Raw genomic sequence first — 18,712 nt, forward strand, 5'->3', positions numbered from 1 at the left:
CCCACGCCGGATAAGCAATACACAGAATAACGCAAGGTACCTGTCATGATGCTTAGGAAGTTCATGATGCTTAGGAAGTTGGAATTCATTGCAGAGATGCGACCGGGGGTAGAGGGCCTGCCTTGCACCGGGCCTGTCCTCCCCTCCTCCATCCTCCCCATCTCCTGCTTGGTGTCCCGCTCTGCCCCAGCGTTCCCGCGCTGTCTGGGAGGTGGGGAGAGGCGGCACTCCCTCCCTGGCTCACCGGGCGGCCAAGGCAGGAGGTCAGGCCTGGGGCGCCGGCTGCAGTTGCGCGCGGCCGCCTCTAGATGGAACTTTCTCACCAACACAAGGTCGGGCGGGCCGCAGCTTCCCGGGCGCTGGGCGGCGAGCGGCTCCTTTCCTTCGCCCCGGGCAGGTGCGGGGTGCCTGGGCAGTAACTTGTGGAGAGTGCCTCTGGACCGTGCCCGTCGAGTCCGGCGGGCTTCCATCGGTTGAGTTTCCCCTCGGGAACCCAGAAGCTGCGTGGCGTGGGTCCCCAGGATTTTCCCGCCCCGTATCTGCAGCTGCTTGAATCAGCTCAATAAGATGCCGGTCACCGTGCCGGCCCGCGCCCCCCTTCTGCGCAGGGCCCGCAGCGGCCCGATCTTCCGTCCATGCTCGGGCTGCGGGGGTTCTGTAGACTGCGCCCCGAGAGCCGCGGGCTGGGGGCGGAGAGACGATCGCCCGGTGCCGCGGGGCAGGATAAATGGCCGAGCGGTAGCGCGGCGCGTGCAAACTTTGCAGGGGAAGCGCGCAGCTGAAGGCTTTACTCTGAGCATCCCCAACGTGAAAGCGTGGGGCGGGACACGTGCCGTCTACCTTGTATTCTTCACGGTGACCCTTTTCGTGACCCATTGCTCACGAAGGCGAGCCCCGGGCTCGTGGTCCCGACTACGTGCTCCGGGTGGCCTTCGTGCTGCGCTTCCCGCGCGTGTCCCGGGCTCGTCTGGCAGTCGGAGGCGCTCCTCTCCTTCACAGCCTTACTACTACTTACAGCCGCCTGCACTTCTTCCTACCCTCCCCGCCCCACCCCCAGTCTTTGGGTCCTCCCTTTTTTTGTCGGGGGCGGGGCGGATGCAGTGATTTTTAAAATCAGAACTATTGACATTTCTGGTCCCCGCATCAATGAGGGCTGATGAAGCGCGGAGGGGAATCCGCCGCCGGTCGAGTGTCCCTCTCCCTGCCCGTACCCGGGCAGAACCGAGACACCGAAATCCGAAATCCAGGGGCTCCCGTCCCTCGGGGTTCCTCCTCCTGCTTCCCGAAGTGACTGGTTGGCGCAAAGCGATTGGCGATCCCGGGCGCGATCCCGGCCGCGGCTCCCCGCACCGCGCCGGGTGAATGGCCGCGGGCGGAGGATCTGGAGGCGCCGGGCGCAGGCCAATCGCGGCCGCCGGTGGGAGTATTTGTTATTCACATGGAAGAGACCTGGCGCCGGCTGGGCCAGCTCAGCCCCCTCAGCCCCGAGACCAGCCACAAGTGCGGCCGCGGTGCTCTCCTAGAGCGGCGGCGGCGGCGTTGGCGGCGCTGACATGGAGCTGCGGGCCCCCCGCGGGCTTCCTCACCGCGCCCTCTGTGGGGAGCAGGGTAAGGCTCGCCGAGCAGCGGAGAGAGGAAAAGAGAAGAGCAAGTGCCGAACCACAGGAAAAAAAGCCCCCACCCCCGAACTCTCCCCAAAGGCTGTGCTTGAGGAAAAAAGAGAATTCCCCCGTTTTGATTCCCCTTTTCGTTTTCTTCCCTAAAACCGTTCAGTGGACAGCCAGGTGCACCGTTCCTTCCCAGATCGCTTTAGTGATTTGCTTTTCCTGGGCACAAGTAGATGGCCTTGCACACCCGGGGTCCGGGAGAGAACTGGTGGGCGGAGGTGACGGGAATGAGAGGCGAGGGAGAGTGGGCACCAGGGGGCGAGGGGCTGGCCGGGCATCGGAGCTTGATTGGGTGTCTGTTGATTTTACGTTGCAAAGAACAAGGCAGCCACCCCTCTTATCTTCCCATGATTACATTCCAGTGAGGAGGTTCAGAAAAGAGGCAGGCTTAGCATGGAACTCCCAGGGCTTGGAGATGTGGTCCCCCAAAAGTTTAGTCGGCGAATGGGAGACTGAAGGGTGACGGGAAGCGGCAGGCGCGCCTAGGGTGCTCGGATGGGGCGTGCGGCGGCAGGATTGTAAAGCGCTCCTTCCGCGGATTGCCTGCCCCGTGTGACCTCCTGGATCTGCCCTGGCGGAATCCGGACTTGCCCCGCCGAAATGACGAGGTACCTCCGTTCCGCGAACTAACGGGAGGGACTTCCGAAGTTAGAGGCTTCCGGGATGAGTTGGGGTAACCCCCGCCTTCCTGAGCGTGGGGCTGGATGAATGTCTAAGCAGGATCTAGGGAAGATGGGGGTCGCGGGGGAAGCCGGGTGGTTTGGGGGTTCTCGAGACCCCACATCCCCACACAGCGTACGTGTGGTATGCCTGAGCTTGCGTTCCCCGAGTTAGCCCGGCGAGGTTGGGGTTTCCGCGCCCCCCTTTTGCGGCTTTCAGGAAAACACTGGAGTTCCGTGTCCTGCTGGGGGTGGGAGGAGGAGTAATGGTCTCGGGGATCTTGAGTTTAAACGACAAAGGCAATGCCCCCGACAGCGCCTCCGAAGCACCTGCGGCCAGCGTGGCCCCAGTTTGGCTGGGACCCGCGCGGGGTGTGGGCGCTCGCGGCGGCCAGGTGCGGCGGGGGCGGAGGCGCTCCCTGCCCTGCAGCGCGCGGAGCCCGGATCCCCGGGCGCGCCGGGGGACTGGGGCGGCGCCGGAATACCCCGGCGGCGCGGGAAAGGCAAGAGGAACCGGGCACTTCTCCTAAGGCCCTGGCTCTACCCGGAGCCGGGGTTCAACAGACGAAGGAACAGAGAAGAAAAAGAAAGATGCGGCAGGGAAGAGGGGAGCGGGGGCGGGGTGAGTGGCTGCGGGCTGAGATAGAGGCAGAGGCGGAGAACCCTCTGAGCCGCGCCGAGAGCGAGCCCAGGGGCTCTGCCAAGCAGCTCGGAGATCCTCTGAGGTTCGTACAGTTGGTGAAAATGTAACAGAGTCCCCCGCCCCCCAAAACCCCGTCTGACACGCTTCCTCGGTGCACCTGAAATGCGGAGGGCTGTGCGAGTCAGCCAACTGCGCAAGACGGCGCCTTCGACGCTTCCCTGAAGAATTGTTTCCCCCGGGGCCGGGGATCAGAGGGTGTCTGCGCGCCCGGGAGGGCAGGGGTGAATATAGACCCACCCGCCAGCTGCAGAAGCCCCAAACCCTCAGTCCCCGGAGCGAGTCCCGCCCGAGGAGGAAATGCCCTATTTGCCATTTGGGGGTGATCCTTTCCCACAGACCTGACGGCGTGGGAGTCTCGCAAACATCCAAGAATACACTACCGTCTCGGCCACGACCGCGATTGAATACAAATCCTGCCAACATCAGAACTGGAAAACAGGGTTGGTGGTGGAGGTATCGATAAGGAAAATCACAAACGGGAGAAATGCATTCCGATGATAGCTGGTATTTTGCTTGAAAGAAAAAATAAAAAGAGAAAAAAGAGCCACCAGCAGGTAGATCTTGGATGAAGAGTTTATTGCACTTGACTATAATTTCCATTTTCCGTTATGAAATTGTCAGTAATTGCAAATGGCTACAGAAACCACTTTAGTGTACCTTGGTCCCTTGCTTGTGAATAATGTCCTCAAAGATCTCTGTCGGAGACAGAACCAGCTGTGTGGAGTTCATTGCCTGTTTCTTGAAAATATGTGGTTTGATAATTTTGAAAAGCCTTACCCATCGGGGAAGATGAAGTAAGCTTTTAAATGCAATTTTCCCATTTCAAAGTCAACTACAGGTTGTATCATACTTGAGATAATGACAAAGAATTCTTGCTTTTAAATCAGGGATATGGGGAGAAATAGGTGAGGGGAGGTTCCCCAGGAGAGGATTTATCCAGAATAAAGAAAAAGATGCTGAGAACACAGCTCTGTACTGTTACTTAGGCTCCATTTGTTCTACTTGGTTTGTGCTAGCTAGTTCTGCCCTCCTGCTCCTTTTACAAATTATTACTACTTAATAATGCTAAAAACATCTAAATCCAAAAGGAATAGATAAAAGGAAGAGTTGAGCTCTAATGATTGCAGGAGAAAGTCAGAGGTCTGGAGAGATGTGCTCTTTTCAAAGTTGGCTGGGCAGGTTGAAGCTGCCGCAGGGCTTGTTTAACTGGTATTTATGCAGCAAACAACACGCAGACGTTCACTTTGGCAACATCTGGTGCCAATCATTGTGTAAGAGCATTTCGCTGTCTTCAGGGCATGAGGCACAGAACACTGTATACATGTGCTCGTGGTAGCAATGCTTTTTTCCTTCCAAGTTCCTTTCCCACGGTCTTCCTCCTGTAGTTAGAATACTCAACAGAAAGAGGACTTTGCTTTAGTCCAGGGAATGGGGTTGCCCTGTCTCAGTGTCTTAAAAAGAAATGGTTGCATGGAGTTATCTCTTAGCTGGACCCACAGCAAAGATCTGGCCATATCTCGATGCCTGTCAAATAGGCTGGCTTTTGAAGGTTCAGGAAACTGTTGCTGTTTTCTTGATAGAACCTGATTGGACATGACCAGACTCACTCGTGTAGTTTGCTCAGGGGGGAAGACCACCCCATGTTGTGTGGGAGAAAAGGATATGAACGGAGAGCCAGCTGGATTATGATGTTTCCATCCTAAGGGGGGTCTTCTGTCTGCTAGAAATTTATATTTGAACTATCTTCCTCTCTTCCTTCCTTCCCCCCTCCTTTCCTTCCCCCCTCCTTTCCTTCCTCCCTCCCTTCCTTCCTTCCTTCCGCCTTCCCTCTCCCTCCCTCCCTCCTTCCTTATTCCTTCCTTCCTTCTTCCCCCTCCCTCCCTTCTTCCTTCCTTCCTTCCTTCCTTCCCTCAGAGAGTTCTTTGGTTTGATTTTTATTTCTACTTGGTACTTGGACAACTTGTGATGAACTCACCCACTGACTGAGGACCTTGAGCATGATGCATTTTTCTCCCAGGACCTGCCTTCTGAGTGGTGGGCATTGCTGTGGGATGGATTTGAGAGGCTCCTGACTTATGATAACTCCCGGCTTTGGTTTGTTACAGTGCCAGTCTTAACCACTATTAGAGACATTTCTTTGGTAAAGAAATTATGGATCTCCTGGAAATGGTCTTATAAATGCAGCTGTTCCAGTTGGGGGATGACAGTAATGCATCTTCAGGTTTGATACCTGTTGATGAATTTACTCACTCCCTGGGGAGGGCCACAGTAACAGGAAACCAGGTCTTAAGGTTGTGACCTGTAGGACACATCAGCCCTGAGGGAGGGGGCAGATCCAGGTCTGGGGGAGGAGGGAGCAGGTGCGCAGAAGTGGGAAGATGTAGGAGAGGCTGAAGAGGAGTATATGCAAATTATTGAGCACATACTTTTCCAGGCAAGGGTATCCCTGCAGATAGAAATCTTCTGGCTGTTTACTGGCTAACTCTTCTAGTGGTAATGAGCCGTAGTGGTAGAAGCTCTGCATCTTGTCCTGCATACAACTTAGGAAGGCATCCTATTGTCCTCTTCTCACTACAGAAGAATATCTTGTCACCACTTTCTTCAGAACAGCCCTTTGGGTGCTCCAAGTGTCCATGAACTTCAGCTTTCCAGCCAGATGTTGATTTCCATTGACTTTTCCTCTTGTGTCCTTCCTTCCAGTTTTCCCTTTGACTTCTTGGACGCATGACTTGTTAAGGTCTGACCAGCCCTGTGTATGATGGGAAAGTGTTTTTTTAGGGTCTTCTAAGCACAGTACACCAGTAAAATATTTGAATTGTAGGACTGATGTTTTTAAAAATAAATTTATTTATTTTTTATTTATTTGTTTTTGGCTGAGTTGGGTCTTCGTTGCTGCGCGCTGGCTTTCGCTAGTTGTGGCGAGTGGGGGCTACTCTTCATTGCGGTGCTTGGGCTTCTCATTGCGGTGGCTTCTCTTGTTGTGGAGCATGGGCTCTAGGTGCGCGGGCTTCAGTAGTTGTGGCACGTGGGCTCAGTAGTTGTGGCTCTCGGGCTCTAGAACGCAGGCTCAGTAGTTGTGGTGCATGGGCTTAGTCGCTCCACAGCATGTGGGATCTTCCCAGACCAGGGACTGAACCCGTGTCCCCTGCATTGGCAGGCGGATTCTTAACCACTGCACCACTAGGGAAGTCCCAGCGGGACTGATTGTTAAACGATAGTTTCCCTGTACATTCTTACAGCACTTGCCAGTTTATAAAGTACTTTGACATATATCATTTCATTTCGCAACCTTAGGAGGTGGCCAGAAATCATTCCTCAGTTTAGAAACAAAGAAACTGATCCCAGGTTAAGTGACTTGCCCAGTGCCATGGGGTGAGTACTGGTGGGTAATTCTCAGAACCTAGGATGCCACACTCACAGTCCACATCATCAGATCAGGGTCAGCTTGACATTCTTCATGGTCTGCTGCACCCAAGGGGTGTGGGGTAAGGGAAAGAACATATCACAGTCCTGCATTTGAGTTCCGGCCCAAGATTTTAGACACATTCATATAATCTTTGTTTTTAGGTTCCTTATATACCAAATGGGGGCTGTGATACCAACCTCACTGGTGTATCTCGTAATGCAAATGAGGTAACGTGCTCCAGGCACGCTGTAGCATTCAGTAAATGTTTGTTTCAGCCCCTTTCCCTCTTCTTATATGATACATACTATAAAAGTCGCTTCTCATTACTTTAAATGTGGTCTTTTTATGCAATAGCTGTGTTATTGAAAAAAATGGTGCAAATTGAATTCTAAATCTAATTGCATTTTTTTTGCCTCTTTTTTTTAAAAAAAATCTCAGATTGCATTTTAAATGCACAGGGGGATTTAGCTATTTAAAGGAAACCTGTGGTGAATTCTTTTGTAATGCAAATAATCACCTTCTAATTTATCTGTTTAGTAAATTGAGCTTCTCATGTATCAGATTTTCTTAATATGGGGCCTGCTTGTAGAGAAGAGCTTTTACAACCCTCTCTCACTGATGGGGAAAAGCCACTCAGCTTGCGAAACGAAATCAGTTATTGTGTTCAGTTGGCAAAGCCTTGCTCTGGTGTTTTGAGCATAATCTCATATTCCCTTATCATTAAATAATAGAACCTCAGAACAGGAAGCTGGAAGACACCTTAGAGATTATATGGTTCATCTCACTCATTTCACAGATGAGGAAATGGAGGCACACAGAGGTGAAGTGACGTGCTCAGTGTCACCAGCCAGCGACTGTCAGACAAGGATCCAATTCCAGGCCTCTGTTGCCAGGGGAGTCTCTGTCTAGCCCATCCTCATTCTGTCCCCACCAGGATTCCAGGGCTGTGCATACCTGTGGTGGCATAGGAGATGATAAACAAATATGATGCATTTTCTAAAACAACCAAAAAGAGCTGCAAATGTGGGCTGTTTCAAGAAAAACTGCCGGATTTGCAATTTTGTGAATTGATGACGATATTCAGCTTAACCTATTTGTTAAAGAGCTGAATGGAATACAGCAGAGGGAGGCTGTTTGGCCTTTTTCTGAGAAAACGATTACAGTTCTTAGCTATTGCTATTCCTGTAAGGATTTTACCACACCGTGTCTTAAAAGCACTTGCCAGGTGGCTGGAGGAAGACCTGGTGACAGACCCAGATAGATCCCACATGGCTTGGTGGGTTTGTTCTCAATGGTGTCAGGCTGTCTGGGAAACCGAATTTGAAGCAGAGGGGTTTGGACAAACTACATTTGATATTCTCAACTCGTTGAAACATTCAGAAATCACCCTGCCCTGGAAATGCCCCCAGATTGTCCCCTCCTAATTAGTTATTTTTCTTAAAGAGCTAACGCTCAAAGATATGCACATTTCTGAAAGATTTCAGTGGAGGGGCAGGGCCTTCCCCCTTGCTTGTGCTGTCCCAGTCTCTGCAGAGACTGGGGGCTTTCTCAAAGGGCAGGACCCACCTGGAGGTCCTGAAGACTTCGACCGTGGTGCCATTTACTAGCTGAGGGCTTTGGGCCATACTCAACCTCTTTGAGCCTTTTTTTCTCATTTACAAGACCTAATGATTGGTGTATGAAAATTCGGTGAGATACTCTGTTAGGTGCTTGAGACTTTGGTTCAGAGAAGGTACCTAGAAGGTAAAAAGCAGCAGAATTCAGGGCCCTGGTCCTTGAGGAGCTGTCCATATTCCTGGCCTTTCAGGAAATAGCTAGAGCCTGTGAGGGAGCCACAGACTCATGTCCCAGCTGTGGGGGGGCCTGCTCCCCAGCAGACCCGGGCCACGGAGGTGGATAATGGAAGTGCTAATGATCTACAAGGTACCCATTTACCGCGTACTTAGGACCAGCTGGGAGGGAATGAATGAACAGGAAGGGCTGCGCACGAGCATTTAATGGTTAAGCCTCCTGGAAGCCCTCCGCCTGAGGGCTCAGATATAGTGGAAGGTGTCTTCTCCCCTCAGAGGTCGCTTTCAGGAGTGTGGACCTCACGCCTCCTTGAAGAAGTCCATCAACTCAGGTGAGGTTTCTATCAAAGCCCAGAGGAAGGTCCGTTTGAGAGAAAAACTGATTTTAAATCAAGCACAGAACACGAAGTAGAGCTGTCTGGCTCGATAGCACAAAAAGGTCATTTTGTTAAAATTCATTGACGCCCACTAGGCTGAGTTCAGATTAACGCTCACAAGAATTGCCCCAGAGCGAGATTAGGCCCTGCAAGATTATGCGATGCCACCAGATTTATGTAGTTTTCTACAAACTTTCAAATATACGTTTCCTTAGAATTTTGAAGGGAAACTAAGCCTTCTGGTCATCAAGAGTCTGATTTTTATGACAATGTATCCGATCTTGAAATAACTGCTCTATTTCGACGTTTTGTAAGTAGCTCTGATTTTACTTTCAAAGTGACAAAAATTTTCAGTAACAATCTCACCAACTGGGCAAATATGGAAAAAGTTGCTGTGCTTTAGTGGAAAATGAGTTGCAGAACTAGATTAGCAACGATCGCTCCTGTTCACCGAGCACTTACCCTGTGCCAGCTACCGCGCTTTCCTCCGTGTGTGCCTTGTGGCAGGTTCTGGCACCCCTTTACAGACAAGAAAACCGAGCTTCAGAGCGGTTATGTGCCTTTAATTCTGTGTTGCAAAGGAGGAGATTTAAGCAAAAATCCAAGTAAACTGCCCAGTAAATCCCAACCAAAATGGCACCTCTTGTTTTCCATTTAAGTGCATTCATCCACTAAACAAAACTAACTCCTGTCTCTCTGTTATTTACTCCCCAATCTTTCCCTAACTTGAAGCTCTAAACAGACCTATGAGATGCTAAAGAGACTAAAAATTATTGCAGACATGAATACCTTTAAAAGAAACTCAATTTTACTACCTCCAGGGCTGTACAACAAGTGGAACTAGGTTAATGCCGCCTGAGTAGCACAGGTAAGGATGATTTGTAATTAGCAGATAGACTGAGTTTATGGTCGTCTATAATTGAAAACCGTTTATTCTCTGAAGTGTTTTAAGTACTTGGGAGGTGGCTTGAAGAACGGCATGTCCCCTTCCTTTTCCCCTTCATCATTTCTCCTTCGAGTATCCATTCATTCTGTGCTCTGCCAGAAGGGATACGCTCAGGGTCAGCCCAGCCCTGTGGACTTGGTCACAAGCCCTGAATTAGTCATCAGAGTTAATGAGATTTTACTGTCTTCTAACTGGTCCTCCTCGTGAAACTGTAAAGCACAATCCTCCTTCTCGTAATGGGTGGTTGGTGTAATCCATGGTCCATCACTTAAATGGTTTCATACAGAAAGTCAAGTTAACTTTGTAAGTGTTTCCTTTTGTGGAATGCCTGAGGTCAGACTGTTGCCAAATCACAGATTTTCTGAGGGAGAAGCAGCTGCTAAGAGAATCACGTGTGACGGAATATTAGTCAAGTCGTGAGAAAAATCAGAAAAGGACGAAGTATTTCGAGGCCGAATACGGGAAATCCAGGGCTTAGCATGTGCCAGGAGGCAGGAAATGCTTGTCACAGGCAGATGAGAACTGTCCCAGCAGACTGGGCCATGGACTGTATTTCTGAGTTTGCTCCAGGTGTATACAACAAGCCCCCTTTCCTCATCTAAAAGTGAAAAAAGTGCAGCTTTCTCTGAAGGCTTTTGGATATATGTTCACTTGGCCTCTAGAGAGGCACCATCCTTTCCTTTGGGTTGGGGAGGAACGAAAATTTTATGAACTGGAAATTGAACACATGAGTGGAAAGCACAACCAGATGCTGGTTGGCTAAGGTAGAGGAGAGTTGTCCAAAGTTCAGGTTTCAAACCCATACGTATAAATAGGTGAGCAATGAACATTAGATTAACTCTCCTACCAAAATATGTTGGTGCTGTTTATTCTCTTAACTGCATGTGCGTTTCAAACATCAGATTCCCTTATGTGAAGTCAGTTCTTGTTTTCAGTTACACCTCCACAGAAGTCCTTGTAAAGAATCTCATGGCATTCTTTAACAGTGAAGGTCCTAGAATAAAATTTTCCTATAGATTTGCTTGTAGATGTTTTCACTCTAGGTTATTTCTAGTCTTGATGAAATAACTGTTTTCCCCACTGAGTCTGACAAAATTAAGAAGCTCTTCAGTAGACCTCTAGCTCTGATTTTCTCTAGTGATTCTAGGATCAAGAAACGTTTGCTTCAGAGCTGTAACCGTACCCATTGCTTCCACTCTGACAAATTAATAGGAAACTCTGACAATGGTAATAGGAGTATTTTCACACATAACCTACCCTATGTGTTTAATTTTCAAGTCATTTTTTTGTTATCAGAGAACAATAAGATAATGTACACAAAATAGCCGACATTCTATGTTTAATCTTTTCACAAGCTCTAAAACTTATACATTTTGGGCTCCTTGGGTGAATTCCTTTCTCTTTTTTTTTTTTTTGTGATTGAATAATCACTTTTTCCCATCGGGAAATCTGAGGCACCAAAAATGTCATTAACAAATGACTGGCTTGTTGAATACATCACAGAAAATAGCCTTTCATTCTGATTTTGTGGACGAAATTTAAATGCTAAATTCAGACAGCTGTAAAAAGTAAAAACAGATTTGAAAAGAACTCATGCCATCAATCTCAGGATTTTTACCTTCACAGAAATTGGATTTATTGAAATGAAATGGTACATAAAAATGCTTTCTGATTTGGGAGAATCAACCTAGTTTCTGATACGTTTCTGTTTCCCTTGCTCCACAAGTGTCATCAGTCTCTCTGTTTAGATGCTGTGCAGCCAGGTGTTCAGAATCATAAGGGGACAAAAAGAATTAGTTTCTTACTGAATAGGGAAAATTAACCAATAAAAAAGAGGTCGGTGCAAACAGGGCTTCAAATACGAAAAACGTAGACCCTTTGAACTGAACCCTTTCTTTTTTTGCTTCTGGCCTCCCAGGAATAATTCTGCTACACGGCTGACTTCAAGGATGTGAATTGGTGACCTCATCCCAACATCAGAACCTCAGCTGTTGCTCTAATTTTTGCATCATTCCAGGCAAGTTGACTTTATATGGAAATAAAATTGAACCTTGGGGTCTGATGGAAATTCACTGTGACATTCAAATCAAGAACACCTGCTGAAACCCACAGAGCCTTTTCCCCATGGGCCCTGATGGTAGCCTCCAGAAGGTACAGCCTCAGGTGGTTCCGCTTCTTCTGTGGCAAGAATAAACTTTGGGTCTTGGATTGCAACACCACCCGTGGAGAAAATGGTATTCGAGGGAAAGCGATCAGCCTCTTGTCCTTGTTTTTTCCTCTTGACTGCCAAGTTCTACTGGATCCTCACGTTGATGCAAAGAACTCACAGCCAAGAGTATGCCCATTCCATACGAGTGGACGGGGACATCATTTTGGGAGGTCTCTTTCCTGTCCACGCAAAGGGAGAGAGAGGGGTGCCTTGTGGGGAGCTGAAGAAGGAAAAAGGGATCCACAGATTGGAGGCCATGCTTTATGCAATTGACCAGATTAATAAGGACCCTGATCTCCTCTCCAATATCACTCTGGGTGTCCGGATCCTCGACACCTGCTCCAGGGACACCTACGCTTTGGAGCAGTCACTAACGTTCGTGCAGGCTTTGATAGAGAAAGATGCTTCTGACGTGAAGTGTGCTAATGGAGATCCACCCATTTTCACCAAGCCCGACAAGATTTCTGGCGTCATAGGTGCTGCTGCGAGCTCCGTGTCCATCATGGTGGCTAACATTTTAAGACTTTTTAAGGTAGGTAAAGGCACTAGGCAATTCTGACCATTGTGGAAAGACAATAAATTGTCCTGACTCCAACTGCAGGTTTAAGAGGAAAGCAAATGTGGTGAAGATGCTCGTAGACCCTCTCAGGGCCACAGTTTCCTCACAGAGAGGGGTTTGTGTCTAGGTTTCTACAAGTGTTGATTTAGTTCCGTTTTTAAAAAGAATGAATTGGATTAATTGTGATCTTTTTTTTCTGAACAAACAGAAAGGTGATAATTTCTATGACATGTTGGGTCCTCAGTATCTTGGGATATGCTGTTTATTGAGGCTTATTTTAAAGCAAAGCAAGTGTTTTTCGAGGGTCTGATGAACTCTTAGCTCATTTATCAGATCAAACATTTCTATGGTATTTGAGATTTAAGATAATTTACTTGGTGAAATTTCTTTAATGTGGGATGCTGTGTTATGACAAAAGTTCCTGTGTGGAGAAATAGTATTTATTACTAATGGGTAGATGGGAGTGACACTCTGGGCTAGAAGATGGCCATAAAGTTGTCAGGTTTGTTATAGCTACAGTAGAGCAGAACCTCATTAATTCAGACTGCTCTGATGCAGACTTAGAATAATTATATGTAATTCTTGTTGAATTAAAAGTTCAGATTTAGCAGGATAATTCGAGACTTTTTGGTTTAGGTTGGATGATCTATTATCTATAGATTACATTTTGAATAAAATTGGCAAAATAAAACAACACATGGAACAATATTTTGAAAGCATAAAGTCCCATAAACATAAAGTTATTCATCTTTCATTAACTTTCTCATTTTATTTATTAACATCCGTTATGTAGTCCTTTGTAATAGACATAATTTTAAAAATTGAAAATACTTTTCACTCTGATTTTTTACTCAGTGGGACGTGACTTTTCCAGCTTACTCTGAATTAATGAGTCTTCGTTTAATATTGTGAGAAGCTGTTTCTGTGCATATTAGATTTAAAAATATTAAAAGAATATGGAGAAGTTGGACAGATGACAGATATAGCGACAACAATGAACAAAGCGATGGAAAACTGACTTCAGAAAATAGAAGGGTTCGAATCAAAAGCTTTCCGCTTTGGAAGCTGTCTTGGGGGACCATCTACTCCGGTTCATGTCTGTAACATCCCCCCAGCTTCTGTATGAATTCCCTAAGTTTGGAGGAGAGAATGGTGAGAGGCCCCTTAGTGACTATTTTCAGGTGGATGAAATTTTCTCAGGTGAGGAGGCTGCTGAGCAGAAGCTCTCTGTGTCTAAGGAGCGCTGAGGAGTCACACACAGGTGTCAGGGAACGCCTGAGATATCCGAGCCAGACGTTAGGAAGAGCCCCTTGGCAAGGAGGAGGACACAAGATTAAAATAGGCAGCCAAGGGTGCTCTAATTGTCCATCTCTGGAAACATTCAAGGGAAACTGGAAAGTTGTTAGTGATTTCTCTTGGGCTAATTGACCCCTTGCCTGGAGGCAAGATTCACAACCAGAAGCTCCAGGTTTACCCCAGCATCCTGGGATCTTGGATTTCTCCCAGCATCCTGATTCTGAGCTGCATGGCATTTTCGGCTCTGGGGTGATGTCCAGCTCCAGCCAGTTTCCCAGTTCTCTTCTCCTCTCTGACTTGATCTCCCTCCCCCGATGCTCCAAAGCATCTCTTTTCTGTTCTTAACTCATCAACACCCACTTTTAGGGAAGGGGAAACTTTCGTGAGGATCATCTCCCTCCTGTTACTCTCCCCTTATAAACTAATTCTCGTTCCCATCAATCCCATCGTAATTCCCGTGAATCCTGTCTCTTTCCTGGAGTCTGGTGCCAAAAGTGGGCAAGGATTTGAGGAGTGGGATGGAGGCGATAATTGCTCAGTTGAGGTTTTCAAAACTTGTTTACATTAATTTTGCTGCAGAATCAGCTTATCTGTAAAATGGGGATGTTAACACTGTGTTAGGTTGTTGGATGATTTAATGAGATAATGCAGGTGAAGGATTCCACCAGGACCTGACCGTGTCCTTCGTCTGCTTGGGCTGCCAAAGGGGACATCGGGCCAACTGAAGGGTAGGTTTTGTTTTTATGCATTCTAGACCTGGCTTCTCTTTGCTTTGTTCTTCTCTCACTGACTGGCCAATTCTTGGGTAACTCTGGAGGGACCTTATTGATCACGTGGGAGAATTACAACACCATTGACTCTGGGCAGAGTCCAGTGCTATAGGTCAATTCTCGAGACTGTGGTCTGCACATGAAGGGGCTGCCACCCTTTACCAAAGCACAGGGACTGGGTGACTTTTAGCCAGGGGGAGATGTTGATTACGGTAGATGTCATGACTAAGACCGGTATGCTGGCCCGGAATGAGCATTGAATATATGGACGCAGATACATTTATTAACCAAATAAGCGGGGCTTGAAAAATCTGTCTTTTACAAGTAAGTGAGAAGATGTAGGTGGTCAGCCCATCTTCCAGCTGAACCTGGAACCACGTGACTGTGAATTGATAATTACAACTTAATTGTTCTCGTGCTACTTTAGTTTACTTTGACGATTCATATGAGACCTCCAGCCAGCACTCCACACTGATATTAATTATGAAATGGTGATGGTCACTCCTGGAATAGAAAATGTTTCACTTTATGTGTGAATATATACTCTGTTTAAACACATATGCTAGGACTGACGTGACATATTAGAATAGTTATCAAAGGAGTGATTAGCAGATTAATGCTTTGGGGATTCGCTTACAGTTCCATTTTGAAAGATAATAATTTGATTAAACAAATGCTATGACCCGAATAAAATTAAACATTTAGGACAGTTTTATGGCGCTTGGGCCCCTCCAGGACGGCATACGACCCATAGTATCTAAAACGATGCCTGGATATCAGTATAGTGCCACTTATTCCTGGATTAATGGAGTCACAGAAGGTCGAGCATCTTGGTTTGGAAAAACACAATTAACCTTGACCATGAGGGATGTAAACAGGTCTTGATTAATGAATTACTTATTGTCCTGCTCAACAACAAGCATTAATTGGGGTTTTTAGAATGTAGCTGGAATCTGTTTAAAATTGTATAGAAAACATTTGGGCTGAAATCAGAAGTAATCTCCAAAGGTCCCAGTTCTCTTTTTCTGGACAGTCCCGGTAAAGCCATGTGTTATCTGCCTGGGCTACATTGTGAAGGAGACAAAGTGCCCCAGGCATGCCCATCTTCCTCTTCCTTCAGTCTGGCCCTCCTGTGGCAGCCTCTCCTGGCCTCGTATCCGTCTCCATTCTCCTAATCGAAGCCTCGTTTGTATCCCTCTCCATTCTCCTAATCGAAGCCTTGTTTCAGGAGAGGAGCTATGCATGTGTTATCAGTTATCTGCATACAACATGTCTGTGTTTAAGTCAGAGGAGGATTCTGTTTTCCGTGGGATCGCTAATTGCGGTGCAATGAAATGATTTGTCTTTGTCAAGGGGATTCAGGTATTGGGGGGAGGTTCATTTAGCTCCCCAGAACCTGCACCTTGTCCCGGTGAGGGGCAGCTCCTCTGCTGTGGTGTATAGCTGGTCCTGCTTTTCTCTAGAGGGAAGGAATGTTGCCCTGTCTTTGTTTCTCTTCCTATCAAAGCTCAGGGGCAAATGGTAAAATCAGCCCTTTAACTTCAGCGGAGAATTGGGCAGGGGGTGGAGCCAGACTTCATTGGGGGGTGGGTGTGGGGCGGAAGCTGGCCTGTGGCCTCGCCCCTTGGGGCACTGAATGCCACACTAAACAAGTGATTGTCAACCCTGAGTGTGGGCGGGGCTTACACCCTCTCTTCTCATGCCCTGGGGGCGGGTGTGTAGGCTATCAAAACTACCTCAGAGGCTTTTCATGTGACGACACAGTGAGTGAGTGTGTGTCTCCCAACCCCCTCCCTAGAACCATTTTTACTGATTGAAGTGTCTCATTTGTCAGGTGTGTTGGGAGTGAAAACAAGTTTTGAGTCACAGAAAAGACTTCAATGATCTGAACTATTCAGAAGCACTACACGCAGCCTTGACACACACGTACACACACACGTACACACACACACACACGTACACACACACGTGTCATATATGGGTTAACATGGCGGTAGAGTGGTCACCTAGGTGACTGTTTAATCCCTATACCAAGTTAATGGTTTTGGATAACAGTAGGATCCATTAGGATAATGTGACCCATAACTGCAGAGTAGCGAACCCAGAACTGCTCCAACCTACATGAGGGTTAATATGCCATTTCAGTGGCGCCCGTGTTGCAGAGAGACCAAAGAAAAGAGGGGTCCAGCTCTCAGATGGAGACTGCTTAGTTTGAAAAGAATTAAAAAAGAATGAGAGGGCCTTTTGGAAATGTTGACTGGGAAGCCCATAATTTAAATTTGTTTTATAAAGCAGTTTCGAGGAATTTGCATATGTTTTATAAAGAGCTCGGATTTTTTCCCCTTTCTAGAACATTTCCACCCCTCTCTTTTAAATTAGAGCAAATCTGTTCCTCAAAACACTAATCATATGTCTTACTTTGAGCAAAGATTGAACATTATAAGTTAAAAATAGCACATTGATAGTAGGAGGTAACACATATTGATGTCCACATAGATGCATTGGGGTTAGAAAAGGACAGTGTCATATATAATTTCTCTTTCTCATGTTTTTCTGGTGAACTTTACCTAGAGAATTAATTTTCAGCTCTTGAAGGATGGGGGTTAGATAGTCTGTAGTGTATACTTCCCAAAGCAATCAAATAGAAATCCACGTGTGGATTATTCTATAATTATCTAGAATTACTTCTAGATAATTTCTCACCATGTGGAAGTGTCCTGGTTATAAGTGGCTAAAACTGACCTTCATGTTAAGTAAATGAAGTACAATGAAGCATCCCGTTACCCTGGATGTGCTCGCCTATCCTGCTATGTTTACAAAGATAGATTTTCTTCCAAGAGACTCTACTAGTTGCAGTAACCACTCCCATAAAGCCAAGCATTTTGCGAGTTACTTATTGCATACAATGGGCTTTCTTAACTGTAAACTCTGAACAGGTATATCTGCCATATTCAGGCTCATCTAGTTAGAAGGGCAGAAAAATGAGCCCAATCGATAAACTCAGCAAGAGGTAACATTTCGTGTTTAATCTTATTTGATGGCAAACAGATAAGGGAAAATTGAAAGATAGATTCCTTTAGTCAATGCTTTGCTCCTGTAGCAAGCTCTAATTTAATTTTGTAAAGAGCCTATTCACCTCGGATGAGAGACAATGGATGTTCTCTCTTAGTGGCCTTACGTTGGGGTAGAGGGGGAAAAGGGCATGGTCCATGGTCACGGCCCATGGTCACTGACACAACTCGAAGCCACAGAGACACGTAAATATGCAGACGTGGTCGTGCCACTCCTCTTCTTAAAGTTCTAGTGGCCGCTATTTCTCCCAAGATAAAGGTCTACCTCCACTTCGGGAAGTCTTTTCTTACTTCTCTCCACTACATTAAGTTTCTTTGTTACATGTAACAGAGCTCCACGAGGGCAGGATGATATCCATGATAACCATGAGGGCATATATATCTTGTTTGTTGCTGTTATTTCCAGCACCTACTATGGGCCTATCTGGGAACCTAATAAATGTTTGCTGAATAAATGAATGAATGAACCATATCTCTCTACCCCTTCCACTTCCTCCACCTCCCTCACCCCAATCCCCGATATTGGAAATAGTAGGTGTTGGGTAGATAGAACAGAAATGGGATTTTGTATATTTTACTTTTGTACTCATTGACAAAAAGGAACAGAAGGAAGGAGAAGGGGAGAAAGGACAGGTGGTATATTTTGGGAGTTCCTATATTTTCATGTGCTGCCTCATTTTCCTACCAATTCACATTTCCTCTAAACAGATTTTTAAAATTAAAAATTAAATAAGTAAAAGACACGAGCACATTCTCATTTTGAAAAGTCTAAGCAATGAATAAGTAAATAGTGTAAAATGGAAAGAGACCACATCCAAACACATATCTCTTTATGAAGTCACATACACACACAGAATTTTATTAATAGATATGTCTTATGGCTTTCTTTTTCATATAACAATATGCCTGGGAGAGATTTCCATGTTGGCTAATATAGATTCACCTCAGTAATTCTCAACCCTAGCTGCCTGTTAGCATCACCTGGATAGGTTTTAAAAAAGCCCAAACCCTACCCAAGACCAATGAAACTGGGGTGGAGCCCTGGCATTGGTATATTTTAAATGATCATTAGATGATTCTGTTATTTGTCCAGGGCTGAGAACTGTAAAACTTTAGCTGCTTGGTTTTTCATTATATGAAGAGAGCATCATTTATTTAATAAATCCCTTACTGATAGGTTACTTGACTTTGATTTCTTAAGGTCATTTATCATTTGAAAAAAAAGTGAAAACAATGCTAGAGGCATTCCAGGCACTATT

General features: G+C 46.6%; 1 protein-coding gene across 5 annotated transcripts in view; it reads left to right on the forward strand.

The window, feature by feature from the left end:
• The first annotated feature begins 1,466 nt into the window (after window positions 1–1,466).
• Window positions 1,467–18,712, forward strand: part of GRM8 (glutamate metabotropic receptor 8) — a 767,368-nt gene continuing 750,122 nt past the window's right edge. For 2 of the 5 annotated variants that reach the window (XM_032644030.1, XM_032644028.1), the window contains exons 1-2: window positions 1,467–1,608; window positions 11,467–12,289. In XM_032644030.1, the coding sequence (XP_032499921.1) occupies window positions 11,780–12,289 (510 nt within the window). In that variant the 5' untranslated portion in view covers window positions 1,467–1,608; window positions 11,467–11,779. Of the gene's footprint in view, window positions 1,609–2,027; window positions 2,276–11,466; window positions 12,290–18,712 lie in introns of those variants that run through there. The other 3 variants (XM_032644031.1, XM_032644029.1, XM_032644033.1) reach the window with 3 other exon arrangements.

Source organism: Phocoena sinus, chromosome 9 (genome assembly GCF_008692025.1).
Source record: "Phocoena sinus isolate mPhoSin1 chromosome 9, mPhoSin1.pri, whole genome shotgun sequence".
NCBI lineage: Eukaryota > Metazoa > Chordata > Mammalia > Artiodactyla > Phocoenidae > Phocoena > Phocoena sinus.